This window comes from Oncorhynchus gorbuscha, linkage group LG26, assembly GCF_021184085.1.
Source record: "Oncorhynchus gorbuscha isolate QuinsamMale2020 ecotype Even-year linkage group LG26, OgorEven_v1.0, whole genome shotgun sequence".
Taxonomy (NCBI): Eukaryota; Metazoa; Chordata; class Actinopteri; order Salmoniformes; family Salmonidae; genus Oncorhynchus; species Oncorhynchus gorbuscha.
Window position 1 is genome coordinate 328,275 of NC_060198.1, and position 19,697 is coordinate 347,971.

The following is a 19,697-nucleotide window of genomic DNA, read 5'->3' on the forward strand; positions in this document are numbered from 1 at the left end:
TCCTTGGGCCAGCTATCCCCCCCCATCTGGGGGCGGTGCCCGAATGCAAGGCATCTCCTTGGGCCAGCTATCTCCCCCATCTGGGGGCAGTGCCCGAATGCAAGGCATCTCCTCGGGCCAGCTCTCTCCCCCTTCTGGGGGCGGTGCCCGAATGCAAGGCATCTCCTCGGGCCAGCTCTCCGGCCACCACTCAAGAGGTGGAGCCGGTGGTGACGGTGTGTGCTGATCCAGAGAAGGAGGTGTCATCAGAGCCCCTTTCTGTGCTTCCGCATCAGTCCTTAAAAACACACAACACTGACAGTTTCATGCAGCTCTAAAAGGAACGTTTCAGACCCACAAACAGCAGGTCTCCTAGGTAACACAGTTGGTTTAGAGAGTGGAACCACAACCTATCCAGCCGTGTCCATGGTAGCGAGATGTTCATTTTGTGCCGGTGAGTCTGGTATTTACAAACATCCTACCCTACTCCTAAATCCTGGCTGGTTTAACAGCATCACATAGGTGTCTTTTCATCCTGGCCATTAGCCCTGTAGCCTAATAATAAAGGGGTTTTAAATGGTCTACTGAGAGTGCCTTGAAATATTAGCCTTAATGTTATTTCATTATTCACATACCAGCATACTTCATTTTCCTCGTTTTGAGTAAGATGTCCAGTCACAGTTCCAGTCACATGTCACAGTTCTTCCATGGCCTGCATACACACCAGACATGTCACTCATTGAACATGTCTGGGATGCTCTGGATCGATGTGTATGACAGCTTGTTCAAGTTCTCGCCAATATCCAGCGACTTCATACAGCCATTGAGGAGGAGTGGGACAACGTTCCACAGGCCACAATCGACATGCTAATCAACTCTATGCGAAGGAGATGTTGCTCTGCATGAGGCAAATGGTGGTCACACCAGATACTGACTGGTTTTCTGATCCACACTCCTACCTTTTCTTAAAGGTTTCTGTGACCAACCGATGCATATCTGTATTTCCAGTTGTGAAATGCAAAGATTAGTGTCACGCCCTGGTCGAAGTATTTTGTGTTTATCTTCATTTATTTGGTCAGGCCAGGGTGTGACATGGGTTTTTGTATGTGGTGTGTATGTAGTGGGATTGTAGCTTAGTGGGGTGTTCTAGGTAAGTCTATGGCAGTCTGAAGTGGTTCTCAATCAGAGGCAGGTGTTTATCGTTGTCTCTGATTGGGAACCATATTTAGGCAGCCATATTCTTTGGTTGTGTTGTGGGTGATTGTCCTTAGTGTCCTGATGTCCTTGTTCTGTGTTAGTTTACACAAAGTATAGGCTGTTTCGGTTTTCGTTACGTTTATTGTTTTGTAGTGTTTGTGTTTATTCGTGTCTACGTTGTTTATTAAACATGGATCGCAATCTACACGCTGCAGTTTGGTCCGACTCTCCTTCACCACATGAAAACCGTTACAATTAGGGCCTAATGAATGTTTTTCAGTCTATTGATTTCCTTTTATGAGTATAATTTTAGAAATGATTGCTTCTACCATTTATATTTTTGTTCAGTGTATTAAAGTAAGGTGCCTAATTGTCACCCAGTAAATAGTTTTATATTGATATCAAAACGGCTGCATTAGGCCTTTAAACAAGTCTTTCAAAAACCATTTCAATGCTGTTCCTGATTCTAACCCCATATCTGTCCATATTCCCACAGGAGAGATCTCCAACCCAGGTTCAGACAGTGAGCCCAGTTCCACAGCATCAGGAAACCATAAACAACACAGACGGAAGAACTCAAGACAGAAACATCACTGCATGGACTGCTTCACTAGTTTCTATGATCCAGAGGAGTTGAGAAGGCACACTTGTAGGCCCCACCCCTGCTCAGATTGCAGAGGCAGCTTTATTTGTCCAATTCACCTCAAATCAAAACAGACTCAAAAAAGGATTATGACATACCCGTGTGGTCAATGTGAGAAGATATGTGAAACACCAAGCAAACTCAAGACGCACCAGATAACTCACACAGGAGAGAAGCCATACCACTGCACTGTTTGCGGAAAGGGTTGCAGTCATTCGGATCAACTAAAGACACACCAGAGAACTCACACAGGAGAGAAGCCTTATCATTGCTCCCAATGTGGAAAGAGTTTCAGTCAGTTATCTACTCTGAGAAAACACCACCTAACTCACACAGGAGAGAAGCCTTACCTCTGCTCTCATTGTGGGAAGAGTTTCCGTCAGTTAGCCAACCTAAATGCACACCATTTAATTCACACAGGAGAGAAGCCATACCACTGCTCTCAGTGTGGGAAGGATTTCAGACATCCAAGAGACTTAAAGTCACACCAGAGAACTCACACAGGAGAGAAGCCTTACCACTGCTCCCAATGTGGAGCGAGTTTCAGTCAGTTGTCAACTCTGAAAAAACACCAGCTAACTCACACAGGAGAGAAGCCTTACCTCTGCTCTCAATGTGGGAAGAGTTTCAGCAGGTTATGTGAAATGAAGGCACACCAGATAACTCACACAGGTGAGAAGCCATACCACTGCTCTCAATGTGGGGATAGCTTCACCAGTTTATATTTCCAAAAGAAACACCAGCTGATTCACACAGGAAAAAAGTCATTTCACTGCTCCCAGTGTGGGAACAGTTTTAGTCAATCATCAACTCTGAAGACGCACCAGATAACTCACACAGGAGAGAAGGCCTTCCACTGCCGTCAGTGTGGGAAGAGTTTCAGTCATTTATCAACTCTGAAGACTCATCAGATAACTCACACTGGAGATAAGCCTCACGTCTGCTCTCAGTGTGGGAAGAGTTTCAGTCTGGTAGGAAACCTTAAGCGACACCAGCTATCCCACACAGTAGAGAAGCCTTTCTGTTGCTCTCATTGTGGGAAGGGTTTCAGTCAATCATCAGCTTTAAAGAAACACCAGAGAACTCACACAGGATGAAAGCTGGGTCATTAAATCTGAAGACACCAGTTTGCTCACATAGGGGATAAGCCTTAACTCTACTATCAATGTGGGGGTAGTTTCACCAGTTTATATTTCCCCCAAAAAACACCAGCTGTGGAAAGGTTCTGTAATGAATAAAATGTTCTGTGTGCATCTTATCTTTGGTGTCCTAAACTGGTACGTGTGCATCTAAGTTTGACTGTGACCTCTCCAGCTTGCTGACAATAAAGGGTGATTCATTTTAATATTGACTTTGAGTGTCCCAGTGTAAGAATTTCCACAACAATTCAGTCAGTCATCAAATTTGAAGACCTACCTTTTCACTGGCACAGGTGAGAAGCCTCTGCTCTGTGTGAGGTAAAAGGTTCAGTTGCCTAGGAGACCTAAAGAAACACCAGCTACATTTACATTTACATTTAAGTCATTTAGCAGACGCTCTTATCCAGAGCGACTTACAAATTGGTGCATTCACCTAACTCGCACTGGAGAGAATCCTTATGTTCTGAAGTTTGACTATTGTTTATTGAAATAAAGTGGGAAAATAACTGTTATCTGAACATATTTCAGGAATCAGTCAAAAGGACTGCAGAGAAAAGGCAGTTTTACAGAAAGTGTATTTATTTGATTGGTGATTAGGGGACATGGTTTGTCATGGTCAGTATTTCCACTAAACAGCTGTCTGTTTGGGAATGCAATACTTCAATACCTGCAGACCTTCAACAGAGAACATCCAAATGATTTCCTAGAGGACGCTGCCACAATGGACTATTCAGTGAAGTTATATTTCGTGGTAGAATCCAGAGTTAATATCTTCTGGTTAGATTTCTATAATCACTCTTTTTTTCTTTCTTTTCAAATTTAAAAAAACATTTTATTTAGTCACAAAAAAATATATGCAACATAAATGAAAGAAAATAAGCAAAATGTAATAAACTCAGTCTCCTGTCTCACTTTATTATGGAGGGTTGAAGGTGTGAAGGAAATTGTATTGTGTTTAGCCTTAAATGTCCATCTTGTCTTTGGTGTCTGTGCATGGTAAAGATAAGAAGCCTTAAATGTCCATCTTGTCTTTGGTGTCTGTGCATGGTAAAGATAAGATTAGCCTTATCTTGTCTTTGGTGTCTGTGCATGGTAAAGATAAGAGATTAGCCTTGAAAATGTTAATCTTGTCTTTGGTGTCTGTGCATGGTAAAGATAAGAGATTAGCCTTGAAAATGTTAATCTTGTCTTTGGTGTCTGTGCATGGTAAAGATATGGGGGGTGTCTGTGTCATGACCCCCATCTTTCTTTGGTGTCTGTGCAGGACCATATGCCAGAACGCCCTGAATATGTTCTTTAAGATAGGAGACTCCAATGAATCATGTTTATGTAGGTTTACATAGCAGTATATACGGCTTTATGTAAGGAAGGCCCTTTGAGAGCTTCACACTGGTTCTTATGCATCGAAGTTTGACTGTGAACTCTCCAGCTCTCCTACCATTTGTCCCATCTCTAATTGGACCTACTTCACAGTAGTAAATAGAATAGTAGTAAACAGATTTCAAGTATTTAGCTCTATATAGCTCCGACCCGAAGTTAAACTGTAAGAGGTCCTTCTGTAGCTCAGTTGGTAGAGCATGGGGCTTGTAACGCCAGGGTATTGGTTTCGATCCCCGGGACCACCCATACGTAGAATGTATGCACACATGACTGTAAGTCGATTTGGATAAAAGCGTCAGCTAAATGGCATTTATATAAAAACAGAGACTTGACATTTTCCATTGACGTTTGTAGCCTACGTCTGAATACTGTAATGTCAAATTTATCAAGTAGACAATATTTCATTTATAAACATAATACATATCATAAACATTGCAGAATAATTTTCTCACCTTTTCTGGCCATGAGTTCATATTCCCGAAGTGGCCATACACCAAATTACCATACACATCTCATTTAATTGTTCCTATTAGATAGACTATTATCATTTCTAGTTTTTGCTCTATGCATGTGCAGCTGTTCGGCCATGGAAACCCATTTCCTGACGCTCCCGACGAACAGTTATGTTGCTGAAGTTGCTTCCAGAGGCAGTATGGAACTCGGTAGGTGAGTGTTACAACGTAGCACAGACCATTTTTATGCACTACATGCTTCAGCAATCGGCAGTTCCCCTCTGTGAGGTTGTGTGGTCTACCACTTTGTGGATGAGCTGTTGTTGCTCCTAGACATTTCCACTTCACAATAACAGCACTTACAGATGACCGGGGCAGCTCTAGCAGGGCAGAAATTTGACCAACAGACTTGTTGGAAAGGTGGCATCCAATGACTGTGTCACGTTGAAAGTCACTGAGCCCTTCTGTAAGGACCATTCTACTGCCAATGTTTGTCTATAAAGATTGTATGGCTGTGTGCTCGATTTTATACATCTTTCAGCAACGGGTGTGGCTGAAATAGCTATATCCACTAATTTGAAGGGGTGTCCACATACTTTTGTATATATAGTGTATGTCCTTGTCCTCTCCTTGGTTGATTTAGAGGAAATATTAAAGAAAAATGTTAAAGAAATAATTGAAGTCAGTAATAAACATTGTAAGTCACATAAATAGACACCAAAACCACTCAATCATCCTAACATAATACATGTAATGGTTACACCAAAACCACTCAATCATCCTAACATAATACATGTAATGGTTACACCAAAACCACTCAATCATCCTAACATAATACATGTAATGGTTACACCAAAACCACTCAATCATCCTAACATAATACATGTAATGGTCTTATTTAGCAAATAAGTGTTTAATTTAAATCGGTGTTTAATAATTTCAACATCCGTGATCATATGAAATTTGTTTGTCTTTTTCAGTTCCTCTTAAGGATCTGCCCTTTTTTTCAATTTTCACCTAAAATGACAGTCTCAAATGTTAACTGCCTGTAATTCAGGTCCTGAAGCAACGATATGTATATTCTTGATACCATTTGAAAGGAAACACTGAAGTTTGTGAAAATGTGAAATGAATGTAGGAGAATATAACACGTTAGATCTGGTATAAGACATTAAAAAATAAAAAAAACATGCGTTTTTTTGTATTTTCTTTGTAGCATCATCTTTGAAATGCAAGAGAAAGGCCATAATGTATTATTCCATCCCAGGCGCAATTACAATTTTGGCCACTAGATGGCAGCAGTGTATGTGCAAAGCTTTAGACTGATCCAATGAAATATTGCATTTCTGTTCAAACTTTTGTATCAAGACTGCCCAAATGTGCCTAATTGGTTTATTGATAACTTTACAAGTTCATAACTGTGCACTCTCCTCAAACAATAGCATGGTATTATTTCACTGTAACAGCTACTGTAAATTGGACAGTGCAATTAGATTAACAAGAATTTAAGCTTTCTGCCAATATCAGATATGTCTTTGTCTTGGGAAATTTTATTGCTACTGACAACCTCATGCTAATCGCATTAGCCTACGCTAGCTCAACAGTCCTGCGGTGGACCCACCAATCCTGTAGCGGTTTCAGGTAAATAAAAATGACTGAACTAATACATTTTGTCATTAACACCACATTCTGTCCTTACCATCACAGTCCATTATGTGGTGGCAATGACGTGTGGTGAGAATTACATTTTTGCATTATTTGGTCATAAATAGCAGGGATTCTAGCATGCTAACTCCAGTTGAACAGCTAGCATACAATGTATCCTAAGTACACATAATTAAAACCATTTCCAAATCTGAAATAATTTGAGGAAATTAGCTAAATATATCTTTTCATACTTGTGCAAATCTTTCTAAAGCCGAAAATGGAGACAATTCAAAAGATATCAATCAACAAAGAGGTAAGAATATGTTGAAAGACTAGCTGTATTGGGTGCGAGATGAGGTAAGGATATGTAGACTATAACAGATGAGGTAAGGATATGTAGACTATAACAATATGTTGAAAGATGGCTGTATTGGGTGCAGATGAGGTAAGGATATGTAGACTATAACAATATGTTGAAAGATGGCTGTATTGGGTGCAGATGAGGTAAGGATATGTAGACTATAACAATATGTTGAAAGATGGCTGTATTGGGTGCAGATGAGGTAAGGATATGTAGACTATAACAATATGTTGAAAGATGGCTGTATTGGGTGCAGATGAGGTAAGGATATGTAGACTATAACAATATGTTGAAAGATGGCTGTATTGGGTGCAGATGAGGTAAGGATATGTAGACTATAACAATATGTTGAAAGATGGCTGTATTGGGTGCAGATGAGGTAAGGATATGTAGACTATAACAATATGTAGAAAGATGGCTGTATTGGGTGCAGATGAGGTAAGGATATGTAGACTATAACAATATGTTGAAAGATGGCTGTATTGGGTGCAGATGAGGTAAGGATATGTAGACTATAACAATATGTAGAAAGATGGCTGTATTGGGTGCAGATGAGGTAAGGATATGTAGACTATAACAATATGTTGAAAGATGGCTGTATTGGGTGCAGATGAGGTAAGGATATGTAGACTATAACAATATGTAGAAAGATGGCTGTATTGGGTGCAGATGAGGTAAGGATATGTAGACTATAACAATATGTTGAAAGATGGCTGTATTGGGTGCAGATGAGGTAAGGATATGTAGACTATAACAATATGTTGAAAGATGGCTGTATTGGGTGCAGATGAGGTAAGGATATGTAGACTATAACAATATGTTGAAAGATGGCTGTATTGGGTGCAGATGAGGTAAGGATATGTAGACTATAACAATATGTTGAAAGATGGCTGTATTGGGTGCAGATGAGGTAAGGATATGTAGACTATAACAATATGTAGAAAGATGGCTGTATTGGGTGGAGATGAGGTAAGGATATGTAGACTATAACAATATGTAGAAAGATGGCTGTATTGGGTGCAGATGAGGTAAGGATATGTAGACTATAACAATATGTAGAAAGATGGCTGTATTGGGTGGAGATGAGGTAAGGATATGTAGACTATAACAATATGTTGAAAGATGGCTGTATTGGGTGCAGATGAGGTAAGGATATGTAGACTATAACAATATGTTGAAAGATGGCTGTATTGGGTGCAGATGAGGTAAGGATATGTAGACTATAACAATATGTATGTTGAAAGATGGCTGTATTGGGTGCAGATGAGGTAAGGATATGTAGACTATAACAATATGTGGCTGTATTGAAAGATGAGCTGTATTGGGTGCAGATGAGAAAGATAAGCTGTATATGAGGTAAGGATATGTAGACTATAACAATATGTTGAAAGATGGCTGTATTGGGTGCAGATGAGGTAAGGATATGTAGACTATAACAATATGTAGAAAGATGGCTGTATTGGGTGGAGATGAGGTAAGGATATGTAGACTATAACAATATGTTGAAAGATGGCTGTATTGGGTGCAGATGAGGTAAGGATATGTAGACTATAACAATATGTTGAAAGATGGCTGTATTGGGTGCAGATGAGGTAAGGATATGTAGACTATAACAATATGTAGAAAGATGGCTGTATTGGGTGCAGATGAGGTAAGGATATGTAGACTATAACAATATGTTGAAAGATGGCTGTATTGGGTGCAGATGAGGTAAGGATATGTAGACTATAACAATATGTAGAAAGATGGCTGTATTGGGTGCAGATGAGGTAAGGATATGTAGACTATAACAATATGTATATGTAGAAAGATGGCTGTATTGGGTGCAGATGAGGTAAGGATATGTAGACTATAACAATATGTTGAAAGATGGCTGTATTGGGTGCAGATGAGGTAAGGATATGTAGACTATAACAATATGTTGAAAGATGGCTGTATTGGGTGCAGATGAGGTAAGGATATGTAGACTATAACAATATGTTGAAAGATGGCTGTATTGGGTGCAGATGAGGTAAGGATATGTAGACTATAACAATATGTTGAAAGATGGCTGTATTGAAAGATGGCTGAAAGATGGCTATTGGGTGCAGATGAGGTAAGGATATGTAGACTATAACAATATGTTGAAAGATGGCTGTATTGGGTGCAGATGAGGTAAGGATATGTAGACTATAACAATATGTTGAAAGATGGCTGTATTGGGTGCAGATGAGGTAAGGATATGTAGACTATAACAATATGTTGAAAGATGGCTGTATTGGGTGCAGATGAGGTAAGGATATGTAGACTATAACAATATGTTGAAAGATGGCTGTATTGGGTGCAGATGAGGTAAGGATATGTAGACTATAACAATATGTTGAAAGATGGCTGTATTGGGTGCAGATGAGGTAAGGATATGTAGACTATAACAATATGTTGAAAGATGGCTGTATTGGGTGCAGATGAGGTAAGGATATGTAGACTATAACAATATGTTGAAAGATGGCTGTATTGGGTGCAGATGAGGTAAGGATATGTAGACTATAACAATATGTTGAAAGATGGCTGTATTGGGTGCAGATGAGGTAAGGATATGTAGACTATAACAATATGTTGAAAGATGGCTGTATTGGGTGCAGATGAGGTAAGGATATGTAGACTATAACAATATGTTGAAAGATGGCTGTATTGGGTGCAGATGAGGTAAGGATATGTAGACTATAACAATATGTTGAAAGATGGCTGTATTGGGTGCAGATGAGGTAAGGATATGTAGACTATAACAATATGTTGAAAGATGGCTGTATTGGGTGCAGATGAGGTAAGGATATGTAGACTATAACAATATGTTGAAAGATGGCTGTATTGGGTGCAGATGAGGTAAGGATATGTAGACTATAACAATATGTTGAAAGATGGCTGTATTGGGTGCAGATGAGGTAAGGATATGTAGACTATAACAATATGTTGAAAGATGGCTGTATTGGGTGCAGATGAGGTAAGGATATGTAGACTATAACAATATGTTGAAAGATGGCTGTATTGGGTGCAGATGAGGTAAGGATATGTAGACTATAACAATATGTTGAAATGGCTATGGCGTATTGGGTGCAGATGAGGTAAGATATGTAGACTATAACAATATGTTGAAAGATGGCTGTATTGGGTGCAGATGAGGTAAGGATATGTAGACTATAACAATATGTTGAAAGATGGCTGTATTGGGTGCAGATGAGGTAAGGATATGTAGACTATAACAATATGTTGAAAGATGGCTGTATTGGGTGCAGATGAGGTAAGGATATGTAGACTATAACAATATGTTGAAAGATGGCTGTATTGGGTGCAGATGAGGTAGATGATATGTAGACTATAACAATATGTTGAAAGATGGCTGTATTGGGTGCAGATGAGGTAAGGATATGTAGACTATAACAATATGTTGAAAGATGGCTGTATTGGGTGCAGATGAGGTAAGGATATGTAGACTATAACAATATGTAGAAAGATGGCTGTATTGGGTGCAGATGAGGTAAGGATATGTAGACTATAACAATATGTTGAAAGATGGCTGTATTGGGTGCAGATGAGGTAAGGATATGTAGACTATAACAATATGTTGAAAGATGGCTGTATTGGGTGCAGATGAGGTAAGGATATGTAGACTATAACAATATGTTGAAAGATGGCTGTATTGGGTGCAGATGAGGTAAGGATATGTAGACTATAACAATATGTTGAAAGATGGCTGTATTGGGTGGATATGTAGACTATAACAATATGTTGAAAGATGGCTGTATTGGTGCAGATGAGGATATATGACTATAACAATATGTTGAAAGATGGCTGTATTGGGTGCAGATGAGGTAAGGATATGTAGACTATAACAATATGTTGAAAGATGGCTGTATTGGGTGCAGATGAGGTAAGGATATGTAGACTATAACAATATGTTGAAAGATGGCTGTATTGGGTGCAGATGAGGTAAGGATATGTAGACTATAACAATATGTTGAAAGATGGCTGTATTGGGTGCAGATGAGGTAAGGATATGTAGACTATAACAATATGTTGAAAGATGGCTGTATTGGGTGCAGATGAGGTAAGGATATGTAGACTATAACAATATGTTGAAAGATGGCTGTATTGGGTGCAGATGAGGTAAGGATATGTAGACTATAACAATATGTAGAAAGATGGCTGTATTGGGTGCAGATGAGGTATATGTAGACTATAACAATATGTTGAAAGATGGCTGTATTGGGTGCAGATGAGGTAAGGATATGTAGACTATAACAATATGTTGAAAGATGGCTGTATTGGGTGCAGATGAGGTAAGATATGTAGACTATAACAATATGTTGAAAGATGGCTGTATTGGGTGCAGATGAGGTAAGGATATGTAGACTATAACAATATGTTGAAAGATGGCTGTATTGGGTGCAGATGAGGTAAGGATATGTAGACTATAACAATATGTTGAAAGATGGCTGTATTGGGTGCAGATGAGGTAAGGATATGTAGACTATAACAATATGTTGAAAGATGGCTGTATTGGGTGCAGATGAGGTAAGGATATGTAGACTATAACAATATGTAGAAAGATGGCTGTATTGGGTGCAGATGAGGTAAGAGACTATAACAATATGTTGAAAGATGGCTGTATTGGGTGCAGATGAGGTTACCATAAGGATATGTAGACTATAACAATATGTTGAAAGATGGCTGTATTGGGTGCAGATGAGGTAAGGATATGTAGACTATAACAATATGTTGAAAGATGGCTGTATTGGGTGCAGATGAGGTAAGGATATGTAGACTATAACAATATGTTGAAAGATGGCTGTATTGGGTGCAGATGAGGTTATGTAGACTATAACAATATGTTGAAAGATGGCTTGAGAAGATGGATATGTAGACTATAACAATATGTTGAAAGATGGCTGTATTGGGTGCAGATGAGGTAAGGATATGTAGACTATAACAATATGTTGAAAGATGGCTGTATTGGGTGCAGATGAGGTAAGATTATGTAGACTATAACAATATGTTGAAAGATGGCTGTATTGGGTGCAGATGAGGTAAGGATATGTAGACTATAACAATATGTTGAAAGATATTGGGTTGATGAGGTAAGATATGTAGACTATAACAATATGTTGAAAGATGGCTGTATTGGGTGCAGATGAGGTAAGGATATGTAGACTATAACAATATGTTGAAAGATGGCTGTATTGGGTGCAGATGAGGTAAGGATATGTAGACTATAACAATATGTTGAAAGATGGCTGTATTGGGTGCAGATGAAAGGATATGTTATAACAATATGAAAAGATGGCTGTATTGGGTGCAGATGAGGTAAGGATATGTAGACTATAACAATATGTTGAAAGATGGCTGTATAGATGAGGTAAGATTATGTAGACATAACAATATGTTGAAAGATGGCTGTATTGGGTGCAGATGAGGTAAGGATATGTAGACTATAACAATATGTTGAAAGATGGCTGTATTGGGTGCAGATGAGGTAAAAGATGATTGGGTGCAGATGAGGTAGACTATAACAATATGTTGAAAGATGGCTGTATTGGGTGCAGATGAGGTAAGGATATATGTAGACTATAACAATATGTAGAAAGATGGCTGTATTGGGTGCAGATGAGGTAAGGATATGTAGACTATAACAATATGTTGAAAGATGGCTGTATTGGGTGCAGATGAGGTAAGGATATGTAGACTATAACAATATGTTGAAAGATGGCTGTATTGGGTGCAGATGAGGTAAGGATATGTAGACTATAACAATATGTTGAAAGAAAGCTGTATGGCTATAACAATATGTTGAAAGATTGGGTGCAGATGAGGTAAGGATATGTAGACTATAACAATATGTTGAAAGATGGCTGTATTGGGTGCAGATGAGGTAAGGATATGTAGACTATAACAATATGTTGAAAGATGGCTGTATTGGGTGCAGATGAGGTAAGGATATGTAGACTATAACAATATGTTGAAAGATGGCTGTATTGGGTGCAGATGAGGTAAGGATATGTAGACTATAACAATATGTTGAAAGATGGCTGTATTGGGTGCAGATGAGGTAAGGATATGTAGACTATAACAATATGTTGAAAGATGGCTGTATTGGGTGCAGATGAGGTAAGGATATGTAGACTATAACAATATGTTGAAAGATGGCTGTATTGGGTGCAGATGAGGTAAGGATATGTAGACTATAACAATATGTTGAAAGATGGCTGTATTGGGTGCAGATGAGGTAAGGATATGTAGACTATAACAATATGTTGAAAGATGGCTGTATTGGGTGCAGATGAGGTAAGGATATGTAGACTATAACAATATGTTGAAAGATGGCTGTATTGGGTGCAGATGAGGTAAGGATATGTAGACTATAACAATATGTTGAAAGATGGCTGTATTGGGTGCAGATGAGGTAAGGATATGTAGACTATAACAATATGTTGAAAGATGGCTGTATTGGGTGCAGATGAGGTAAGGATATGTAGACTATAACAATATGTTGAAAGATGGCTGTATTGGGTGCAGATGAGGTAAGGATTATGTAGACTATAACAATATGTTGAAAGATGGCTGTATTGGGTGCAGATGAGGTAAGGATATGTAGACTATAACAATATGTTGAAAGATGGCTGTATTGGGTGCAGATGAGGTAAGGATATGTAGACTATAACAATATGTTGAAAGATGGCTGTATTGGGTGCAGATGAGGTAAGATTATGTAGACTATAACAATATGTTGAAAGATGGCTGTATTGGGTGCAGATGAGGTAAGATTATGTAGACTATAACAATATGTTGAAAGATGGCTGTATTGGGTGCAGATGAGGTAAGGATATGTAGACTATAACAATATGTTGAAAGATGGCTGTATTGGGTGCAGATGAGGTAAGATTATGTAGACTATAACAATATGTTGAAAGATGGCTGTATTGGGTGCAGATGAGGTAAGATTATGTAGACTATAACAATATGTTGAAAGATGGCTGTATTGGGTGCAGATGAGGTAAGATTATGTAGACTATAACAATATGTTGAAAGATGGCTGTATTGGGTGCAGATGAGGTAAGATTATGTAGACTATAACAATATGTTGAAAGATGGCTGTATTGGGCAGATGAGGTAAGAATACGTAGAAAGATGGCTGTATTGGTGCAGATGAGGTAAGATTATGTAGACTATAACAATATGTTGAAAGATGGCTGTATTGGGTGCAGATGAGGTAAGGATATGTAGACTATAACAATATGTTGAAAGATGGCTGTATTGGGTGCAGATGACTGAACTGCTCAGTTTTGTGTCTGTGTCTGCAGGTATACAGACAAGGAGGCATACAAAGTTATGTCAATTGGTATGTTATACTGATCACATGTACCATCCTCTTATCTTACCTCTTCAATGAATATCCCATAAGCCTCTACATTATGGACAAGGCATGTGTATGGAAACTGTTTTGATAATGGTTTTCATTCACATTCACCACAAAAAGCAAGTTATGAATACTGTCTTGTGCATGTTTTGTTAATCGTCTGTATAATTAGTATTTTTTTTATTCACAGACTTCAGCCTCTCTAAACCTCTGAATATAACAGGACATATTTTCGATCACCATGCACTGCAAAATCATTCTGGCTATGGATACGGAGAACATCAACAATATTTGGCAGCGTAATTTGTATGTTTCTATCACAAAGTATAATTGATTTATTCTCCGGTCCAGTTGGTGGCGGTAATGCAACATTATACTGGATGCCACCCGCCGTTAAACCAAAGAAGGAGTAAGGCGAGCCAGAACAACAACAGCTGCCAGTTCAATGTCAAGCGTCAAGGTAAGATCCAGATTCCTAATATATTCTGAAACGATTCCATATGTAAACATTAGTAGGCGGATTATTTATCCACGTCCAACAAATTATGTGTCAACAATAGCCATTTGTGCTAGAGTTAACTCGCCAGTAAAATGGCTACCCAAGCAAATGTGTTTATCTTCAAGACACTGTTGTGAATGATAACGTTATTTGTTATTAAGAATGTAATGTGAATTGTCCATCTTCAAGATGGCATAAATATATTGACACCCTTAACTAATAAGTGAGCTTGGCTGGTTAGCTAGGCTGTTTCTAAGGCTGGCTAGCGAGCAAGCTTGTTATTATAATTTCAGTATCTAATCATTAGCTAACTGGTAATTTATAGATTACAAATCAATTGTTATTTTGGTTCGCCGTTGCTTCAAAATAACTTCTTGCTGGTAATGTGGTTATCTAGCTAGATCGTTTCATCCTAGTGAGAAAGGTGTCAGTCATCTAAAGCAAACCCAACTAGCTCAACGTTGCTAACGCTAGTTGTATGATTACCACAGCAATGCTAGCTAGCTACATGTATTAGTAGATTCCTAGTGGTTGGAATATTTAGTTATATTCCTTTATTAATTAAGCTGTGAAACTCACCTTATATTTTCGTTTGTGCCTCTTTTGAATCCTACTATAGTCTTCCATGTCTGAACCCAAGTCCCCGGGTTCTTACTGTGGTGTTCCAGCACAGAGAAGCTCACAGTGGGGTCCAGAAATGGTCTTAGTGAAGCTGGAGGACTGTAGTCATCCACTGGAACTCAATGTGATAGTCAAAGAGGAAGAGGAGGAGAGAGGGATTAAAGAGGAGGAGGAGGAGAGCACATTCAAAGAGGAGGTGGAGGGGGAGGAGGAGAGAGGGATTAAAGAGGAGGAGGAGGAGGAGAGCACATTCAAAGAGGAGGAGATGGCAGAGGAGAGAGCATTCAAAGAGGAGGCGGAGGAGAGCGCATTCAAAGAGGAGGAGGGGGAGGAGGAGGAGATGGCAGAGGAGAGAGCATTCAAAGAGGAGGAGGAGGAGAGCGCATTCAAAGAGGAGGCGGAGGAGAGCGCATTCAAAGAGGAGGAGGGGGAGGAGGAGGAGATGGCAGAGGAGAGAGCATTCAAAGAAGTGGAGAACAGGGAAGAGGAGGAAGAAGTCGATGGGAACACTGATCCAGGTAAGTTCAGTTGTTTAGGATGGAGAGAGTCTGGTGCATTGACAGCCACAGGAGATTCCAGAACTATTATTGAGTATTTCCACCAATCTGGTGCTTCTTTCTGAAGAGTAACTTGCTTTCAACCTATTTTAAAGGGGCAGTGTAGTTAAAAATGTGACGTTCCTGTTTGGAAAATAATTCCTGGAATTTCAGCCTGTTCAGGTGGGATGGAGTTTTTGGCCCAGATCATGACATCACAATCTGATCAGAATGACCAGTCATCTTTTATTTGCACTTGTATCCTCCTACTTTGAAGGGGTAAGCAGGGTAGGCTCTGTCCACCAATCAGGGCTGTGTATGTAAATTTGTTTTAATTTGCCCGGAAGATCAGACTGAGCATTTCAATGGCAAAAGGAGGCTCAGGGAAATAAATGATAACAAATATATTTGAAGTTATTTTCATGAAATAAAACAAACACAGTGATGTATTAGACATAAGGGATGATTTAAAAATACTGCTTCGGGGCTTTAACATTATGGGCCTGTTTTCAGCTGGCGATTAGAGGCCCAAGTGTCAAACACACATTAGTTTGGAACTTCCTAATGTAAGAACATGAGTGCTGGCATTTTCCAGCCCCAACACCAGGTTCAACTATGTACCTGTCTAACATCAGCTCACTTGTGCTGAGGTGGGAGGGGTATTGGAGGCGTGTCCTTAAAAACACACAACACTGACAGTTTCATGCAGCGCTAAAAGGAACGTTTCAGACCCACAAACAGCAGGTCTCCTAGGTAACACAGTTGGTTTAGAGAGTGGAACCACAACCTATCCAGCCATGACACACAGTGTCCATGGTAGAGAGATGTTCATTTTGTGCAGGTGAATCTCGTATTTACAAACATCGACACATTTTTGCCCCCATTTAGTTTATTTTGACTAAAAGCCAAGCTTATCATGGCACTCAGGTACCACTTGCCATGCGGTAGTAGAGAGAACAGTCTATGACTGGGGTGGCTGGGGTCTTTGACCATTTTTAGGGCCTTTCTTCCTTCGAAACCCATTTCATGAAGCCCCCGACGAACGGTTCTTCTGCTGATGTTGCTTCCAGAAGCAGTTTGTAACTCGGTAGTGAGTGTTGCAACGGAGGACAGATTAATTTGACGCGCTTCAGCACTCAGCAGTCCTGTTCTGTGAGCTTGTGTGGCCTACCACTTTGTGGCTGTCTATTCATTTGAGTGGTTACCTATCTCAAAGCCCATCCCTCAGCCTTTTACCAAAACAGAGAAGGGGTTTGTTATTGGTTTAATTACGGATTCCAGCTTTAAAGACCAAGTGCAAAACATTCCGTTTTTCCTGTGTTTTATATCATATTGTTCAACGGGATGAAACTAAAACTGTAACCGTGTGATTAAAAAAAAAATCCGTTATTTCCTGGTCGTTGCTGGTTGAAAATAAAATTTACACAGGACCTTGTAATCAGCAGACTTGCGTGGGCGGAGTTTAGGCTTTTCATGGTGACCTCACCATGTGGTAAATTGTGGCCAACTTCTTGTGACTGCAGTAATGTCCACCAGAGCTGTTGCCAGAGAATTTAATGTTAATTTCTCTACCATAAGCCACCTCTACTGTCATTTTAGAGAATTTAGCATTATGTTCAACCGGCCTCACAACTGCAGACCACATGTAACCACTCCAGCCCACGACCTCCACTTCCGACTTCTTCACCTGCGGGATCGGCTGAGACCAGGCACCCAGACAGCTGATGAAAATGTGGGTTTGCACAACCGAAGAATTCTGCTCAAACTGTCAGAAATGGTCTCAGGGAAGCTCATCTGCGTGCTCGTCGTCCTCATCAGGGTCTTGACTGCATTTTTGTGTCGTAATCGACTTGAGTGGGAAATGTTCACCTTCGATGGCCACTGGCACGCTGGAAAAGTGTGCTCTTCACAGATTAATCCCGGTTTCAACTGTACAGGACAGATGACAGACTGTGTGTATGGCGTCGAGTGGGCGAGCGTTTTGCTGTTGTGAACAGTGTCCCATGGTGGCGGTGGGGTTACGATATGGGAAGGCATAAGCTACGGACAATGAACATTATTGCATTTTATTGATGTCAATTTGAATGCACAGCGATACTGTGACAAGATCCTCAGGACCATTATGGTGCCATTCATCCACCGCCATCACCTCATGTTTCAGCATGATAATTATCCTCAGGACCATTATGGTGCCATTCATCCACCGCCAAGATCCCTCATGTTTCACATGATAATGGGTGCCATTCATCCACCGCCATCACCTCATGTTTCAGCATGATAATTATCCTGAGGACCATTATGGTGCCATTCATCCACCGCCATCACCTCATGTTTCAGCATGATAATTATCCTGAGGACCATTATGGTGCCATTCATCCACCGCCATCACCTCATGTTTCCATCATCCTCATGTTTCAGCATGATAATTATCCTGAGGACCATTATGGTGCCATTCATCCACCTCCATCACCTCATGTTTCAGCATGATAATGATCCTGAGGACCATTATGGTGCCATTCATCCACCGCCATCACCTCATGTTTCAGCATGATAATGCACAGCGATACCGTAACAAGATCCTGAGGACAATTATGGTGCCATTCATCCACCGCCATCACCTCATGTTTCAGCATGATAATGCACATCCCCATGTCTCAAGGATCTGTACACAGTTCCTGGAAGCTGAAAATGTCCCATGTCTCCCATGGTCTACATGCTCACCAGACATGTCACCCACTGTACATGTTTGAGATGTTCTGGATCGATGCGTGTTCTGTTCCCGCCGATATCCAGAAACTTTGCATATCCTTCGAAGAGGAGTGGGACAATGTTCCACAGGCCACAATCAATAAACTCACCCTCAACGTCAACACAACAAATGAGCTGATCGTGGACTTCAGGAAACAGCAGAAAGAGCACGCCTCTATCCACATCGATGGGACCACAGTGGAGAAGGTGGAAAGCTTAAAGTTCCTCGGCGTACACATCACTGACAATCTGAAATGGTCCACCCACAATGCGTCTTCAACCTCAGGAGGCTGAAAAAATGTGGCTTTGCCTCTAAGACCTTAACAAAGTTTTACAGATGCACAATTGAGATTATCCTGTCGGGCTGTATCACCGCCTGGTACGGCAACTGCACTGCCCGCAACCGTAGAGCTCCCCAGAGGGTGGTACTGTCTGCCCAACGCGTCACCGTGGCACTGCCCTCCAGAACACCTATAGAACACAATGTCACAGGAAGTCCAAAGCAACCCCTCTACCATCCAGAAGGCGAGGTCAGTACAGGTGCATCAAAGCTACGGCCTGTTCACCCCTCTACCATCCAGAAGGCGAGGTCAGTACAGGTGCATCAAAGCTGGGACTGAGAGACGAAAAACAGCTTCTATCTCAAGGCCATCAGACAGTTAAATAGCCATCACTAGCCGGATACCACCCGGTTACTCAACCCTGCACCTTAGAGGCTGCTGCCCTATTTACATAGATGGAATCACTGGTCACTTTAATAATGGAATCACTGGTCAGTTTAATAATGGAATCACTGGTCACTTTAATAATGGAATCACTGGTCACTTTAATAATGGAATCACTGGTCAGTTTAGTAATGGAATCACTGGTCACTTTAATAATGGAATCACTGGTCACTTTAATAATGGAATCACTGGTCACTTTAATAATGGAATCACTGGTCACTTTAATAATGGAATCACTGGTCACTTTAATAATGTTTACATACTGCTTTACTCATTTCATGTATTTTTGTCAATGTCACTCCTACATTGCTTTTCCTAATATTTATATATTTCTTAATAACATTGTTACTTTTACATTTGTGTGTATTGTTGTGAATTAT

At 40.2% G+C, this 19,697-nt stretch overlaps 1 protein-coding gene across 1 annotated transcript in view; it reads left to right on the plus strand.

Moving 5' to 3' along the window:
- LOC124016401 (zinc finger protein 836-like) overlaps positions 1 to 19,697 on the plus strand; it is a 48,059-nt gene that overhangs the window by 20,437 nt on the left and 7,925 nt on the right. Inside the window, 1 exon segment of the mRNA XM_046331960.1 lies at positions 1,673 to 2,907. Coding sequence (XP_046187916.1) covers positions 1,673 to 2,907 — 1,235 coding nt within the window.